The sequence below is a fragment of the Protopterus annectens genome, chromosome 5.part0 (genome assembly GCF_019279795.1).
Source record: "Protopterus annectens isolate FY-2018-M chromosome 5.part0, PAN1.0, whole genome shotgun sequence".
Taxonomy (NCBI): domain Eukaryota; kingdom Metazoa; phylum Chordata; order Ceratodontiformes; family Protopteridae; genus Protopterus; species Protopterus annectens.
The window spans coordinates 1,165,659,207-1,165,665,206 of NC_056735.1; the positions used below are offsets into that span (position 1 = coordinate 1,165,659,207).

At 37.0% G+C, this 6,000-nt stretch overlaps 1 protein-coding gene across 1 annotated transcript in view; it reads right to left on the reverse strand.

Annotated features, from left to right (window-relative positions):
• Positions 1-5,576, reverse strand: part of GRK7 (G protein-coupled receptor kinase 7) — a 476,155-nt gene extending 470,579 nt beyond the window's left edge. The window contains exons 1-2 of the mRNA XM_044071009.1: positions 4,872-5,576; positions 3,861-4,298 (exon numbers count right to left, since the gene is read on the reverse strand). Of these exons, the coding sequence (XP_043926944.1) occupies positions 3,861-4,298; positions 4,872-5,474 (1,041 nt within the window). The 5' untranslated portion in view covers positions 5,475-5,576. The remainder of the gene's footprint in view (positions 1-3,860; positions 4,299-4,871) is intronic.
• Between the last annotated feature and the right edge of the window lie 424 nt (positions 5,577-6,000).

Genomic DNA, 6,000 nt, shown 5'->3' on the forward strand with positions numbered 1-6,000 from the left:
AGATATACGGGTCGGGTTCAGGTAAGTGTGAGATTGTGTGGCTGTTAGGATTAGGGTGTGGGTTAGATGAGTTAGGGTTAGGGCGTGGGTTAGGTGAGTTAGGGTTAGGGCGCGGGTTAGGTGAATTAGGTTTAGGGGTGGGTTAAGTGAGTTAGGGTTAGGGCATGGGATAGGTGAGTGTGCGATAGTGAAGGACCTTAGGGTTAGGGTCTGGGTTAAGGTAAGTGGATAGATAGTAGTGTATGTATAGTTTAGTGTAGGGTTAGTTGGAGGATTATAAGTGTATGTGTGTGTATTGATGTTTTTTAGGTGTGCTTGTGTTGTGTGTATGTGTTTCGGAATAGCAAATTTTTTCCCAAGAAAAAAAATCGCTGTTCTGAATGTTCGATATTATGTGGTTTAGATATTTTAGGTTCGATGAAATAGCGTTTGCTATTTTCATCTTTTGATAACGTGATATAAACGTATAAACAGGTTTATATGAGGGGCCAGCTTCCAAAAGACCTTCTCTCAGTGTAAGTGGTCACTTACACTGAACGCGCATCATTTGTAATCAAGGCCATGGATATTTACTTTCAATTACCTTGACTTATAGCTGGAGACACAGATTCATTACTCAGCATTTCCTTCACTTCTGAAACAGTCTCCATCTCCAGGTAAAGTAATATGATATACTATCTTCCTTCATAAAGAAGTAATTGGATGGGTATTCATAAATTCATCCTGGGAAGGCCTGGCCTAGCCCTCCTTGATAGTGGAGATACAGTCTAGGGTGGGAACTTGCAAGCTTTAATGGTCACAAGGCTCAGTAGCCTTGAACTCCCTATGATTCCTATGAACTCTAAGGTCACACACACACACGGACACGCGCACACACACACACACACACACACACACACACACAGGTCAAGTTTGTTGCAAACATGTTGGGTGATTATTTGACTGAACAATTTCAACTGACTTGGTTTTATTGAAAAGTGATTCAAGAACATAAATGACAACCTTACACACCCCTCCCGTATACACTATTTAAATAACTAGAAATAGGAAAGACACAGGATGAGTACAGGCATTTTATACTAGTTCACAACATGATTGATATAAATAAGATAATTATAGGCAAGTAGGCCAGAAATAAGCTATACAAAGGTTTTTAAAAGCATTAATACAACAAAATTATATTACAATATCTTACTGAATATTGTCACAAACATTCAGAACAGTACACAGTCATGGGGGATGGGACTTGAAAAAAAATACTAAATATGACTTGCTAATGTGCTAATGAAAGCAGTCATTATTCAATAAACTGTTTCTGGGTAGACCAAGAATGAGTCAAAACAAAGAAAAAGATTGAGGAGCAAAAAAAATATCCTCTCCTTGGACTTGAGGAGCAAATATCACTCTTCTCGCCTTTTAAACTGTAGCCGCTGCAGTTCAGGCCACACATGGAGCACTTCTAGAGCTCTTCAGTTCTGATTACAAATGCAATGAGCTTGTAAAGTACTGTACAGAGATTCAATTGTGACCACAAATGAAATATGTGCATTCATTTCTAAATGGCAACAATAACTGAAGAATGATAGCTATCTGCCAATCGATCCCCTTACCACTTTGTGCCTTTGGGGGCTGCCCCTTTCACCCAACCTTAGCTACACCTCTGGCATTAGCACAACACCACTGTCAGATATGGGGCCACTGTGCATCAAGATTTTGATCACCATATTACATAAGGATTGGGAAATTATGTCTGCAGAAACAAAATATGCAATAGGTTTAATATACTGGCTGAGAGGTTTAAATAAATTAAATATAATTGCTAAAAACTGAGAACTGTATGGGGTTACAGTAGTTAAAATGCACTGATTTATTCATTTATTTTCATTACCTACTTATCCAAATCAGGGTCATGTGGAGCCAAACCTACTCTCCCAAGCAATAAGCAGAAGGCAGGGGGTAGTGTTGAATACCATGTCAGTTCATTGTAGAACATAAACACACACACACACGCACACACGCACACACGCACACACGCACACGCGCACACGCACACACGCACACACACACACGCACACACACACACACACACACACACACACACACACACACACACACACACATCCACATCAAACACATGCTCAGGAGTAATTTGGATTATCATATATTCATACACTACTTCGTCCTATGCTTCCTATGCAACCTCCAAAGCTTCTTCTATACTCTGCTCCCTGAAATTCTTATGTAACCTTTTAAGTTTCTGCTACTTTGCATACAAAACCTTATATTTACTCAGCTCTCTTTTTAAACCAAAACATACAACTTATTTTAGTTTTTTAACATTCTCCTTTTTTTATAGTACTGTTTTATCTGTCAACAATATACATGTATGTAGCTTACGTATCTTAACTATCAAATTTCTCTGTTGCTATTTTTATTAAAATGTATCTTTATAGTACTGTTTTATCTGTCAACAATATACATGTATGTCGCTTCCATATTTTAACTACTAAAATTCACTATTGCTATTTTTATTAAAATGTTTCTGTATTGTTATTTTTATTGAAATGTTTCTGTATTGCTAGTTTTATTGAAATGTTTCTGTATTGCTAGTTTTATTGCATTGTATATCTTTGGAGGTTTTCTCCCCGGGCCTCCACTGAAAAAGGGCAATAGCTCAGGCGGACACTCCCAGTCAACAAATGTAAAATAACATAATAAATAAATAAATATTAACCTAATATGTGTTTTTTGAAAATGTGAGAGGAAACCTGAGACTCCCTGCAAATAAAATACATGGACACAAAGAGATCATGCATACTCTACAAAGGAGGAACCCCAGCTAGGAATGAAACCAGGGAGTCAAGCGCTTTGATTCAAAATCATGTACAACGAATAAAAGACAGAAAGCAATAATTCGTTTAGAGGCACCAACCACAAAACAAGAACAGATCCTGGGACATAGGACAATTGGACATTTTAATGCTGCAAGTCAGCATGAAAATGTAGTACCAAAGCTTGGCAGAATGCTGGAGTACACAGACCAGAATATAACAAGCAGTGGTACTGTTCCAGTTTGTATCACTGGCAAGGCCTCATCTGGATATTTGCATCTCATTCTGGGGGCCCATATGAGGGATACAGAAGTTGCAATATTACAGAGGACAAGCAAGATAAGTACTAGCACATAATCAAAAGTACAGGAAAATGTTCAAGTAACTGAATATGCACTCCTGAGAGGATATTGTAATTGAATATTTGTCCTACAGAATAAAATGCTGTGATGCAACTAAGACCTACAAATAACTCAGATACATAAGACATACATAAAATGACACTACTTTGCAGAGTAAGCAATACTCAGTGGCACCGTGGCTAAACATAAATTAGTACAATAAAGGAAATGTCATGAAGCAGTTTTTATAAAAGGGGTGGTATATATTATTATTAACTTTGAGGAAAGGACAATATTTGTAAAACAGATTCAGTATGCATTTGTGCATTAGTCTATTACATTTTTAGCCCAACTCAAATGAAAACTACTACCTCCATGTTCCATAGGGAGTATCTAGCTGGTAAAAATGTTTAATGTCCAAACAGGCTTTATAAGCCTTCTTTATAGCCTATTTTGAATAAAATTCAGTACTACATTTATATATATTGCCAGAACAAGCTATTCTTTTTTACATTTATATTTCAATGTTGCTGTACACAAGCAGTTAAATGAGAAAAATATTCTTACTGTCTGTCAGTTCTAATGGGACCAAAGCACTTAGTACAGAACACATCGTAGTGAATTAAGAGCACATGTACAGCTTACAGTTCTTGGAAACAGAGTGCTCTGCTCCAGAACCTGTACTTACCTTCTGGTTGATTTGCTTCCCTTCTCTGACTCTCACCGCCAGGCCCAGGTCTGACAGTCTGCAGTTTCCATTGTCATCAAGAAGTACATTTTCAGGTTTCATATCTCTGTAGATAATATTTATAGAATGAAGGTGTAATAAACCACATGTTATCTGAGCTGAATAAAAAATAGTTCTATTCATGTCTAGTCCCCTTTCTCCAACATTATAGATATGGAATTTGAGATCTCCCCCATTCATTAGAGTCATGACAAGGCAAAGGCAATGTTTGGTTTCATAAGCATAGGTCAGAGTGACAATAAAGCGACTGTTCACTTTCTCTAAAATCTCTTTCTCCAGCAAAGCCATCTTTTCTCCGTTCTTCTTTTTCAACCTCTTCTTGTCCAGCTTTTTACAGGCGTACATCTTTCCTGTTATCTTAACTTGAATCGCACACACCTAGATGATATAAACAAAGACATGCATTAAAATAGTTTCTTAACAAAATAGCATTAATTAATGAAACCAAACTGATCAAATTATAACTTACTGTTGTAAAATGCAAATGTGAAATTAGGTGTTATGGTTAGGGCGCGCTAGCGATAAAACAAAAAATAATACATAATTATATAAACAAAGTCTACAGTTTTAAATTGGACCAAGATTAAAACGGCTAATGGAAAATATGCCTTGAGACGTTTTGGATTCCTTCTCATTTGTGCAGAACTGTATGCCCATGAACCAGGATGTATACCACAATAATGTACATCAGGTAGCTAGGTGTATTTAATGAATCCTTAGATATCACAAAACACACAAGACAGGCTGTGTAGAGTACAATGTTACATAGCATGTTATGGTTTCTAATTGGTAAATGTGACATTTCACTGAAATAACTTTATTACTGGATATCAATTGTAAGTGACTGCCTAAGAGACTAGTTTCTCACAAAACATTTGTATGAACCTTCCTCTCAACTAAAGTATATGTATATTGATTATCAATTTAGCATGAACTGCCAGTTTGCCTCACCTCTCCAAAGCCGCCTTTTCCCAGGGTTCTAAACTCATAGAAATACTTTTCAGTGATAGGTTGACTTTCAAACACTTTCCACCTCAGGAATTTGTCAAAAAATGGACTGTTTTGGAAGTCTTGATAAGGTCTGTTCATAAGAAACTTTCGACTTTCTTCTTTGGCTTGTTCCAGAAATCCAGGAAAATCCTTCTCAGAAGCATTTTTAAATCTTTCAGCTAACTCATCGCTTAGGAATGGCAGGTAATTTTTTGAGTCTGCATTCAAATAGCTTGTCATGATATTCTGAAGGAGATTGTCTTTTGTACCATTTTCTGCCAATTCCCAGTTGTTTACTTCATCTAGGAAATCCATCGAGACTTGGTATTCAGGAACAGTTTCTACAAACTGCCTAAAAATTTTTTTACCGATTGGCTGTTGTTCACAAATGCTGTCAAAGTCAGCATTAATTTTCTGCCTTATTTCTAGCGCTTGCTCTGGCTTGGGCAGGGACAGGCTTTTGCGCCTTCTCTGGAGGTCCTTTGTATCCAAATCTATACTTTTTCTGGCTTGTAGGAAGGCAGTGTTGGCTATCAGATTATCAAGCCCTCCCATATCACACATTTTGATATTATTTTGAACTCTGTTAGGTTAGAGAGAATCTGATGTATGCTACCTCTTCTCTCTCACTGTTTCAAAGACACAGTGACACTGAAGGCATTACTCAAGAAAGCATTAAGTACTCCACAAGGATTTTCATTAAGAACCATTATGGAGGTTATTCATGGAAACTGACACGTAAGACGTTTCTCTGTTAAGGAGCTTTAGTTTCTGTCTTTTGTGATTGGTGAGAAATGCTGCAAAATACCTGCAAACAGCTTTACTCCATGTGTTTATGCATGGAGATACAGTGTTTATTGTACTAGGAAATGCATGTTTAAGTTATTTGGTTGAGGACACTCTGAGAGAAAGGAGTTTGCCCACAGAATACCTGGAAAGAAATTCTTATGTAATTACACTTTAAATGATTGTCTTGACATGGAACATCTTGTTTTCATTAAATCCAGCTTCAGCTTGTATAGCAGCTGAAGCACTGAGAGGCTCAATCACAATGTTGAGTGTATCTTGTTTATATGATTTGTACTAAAAC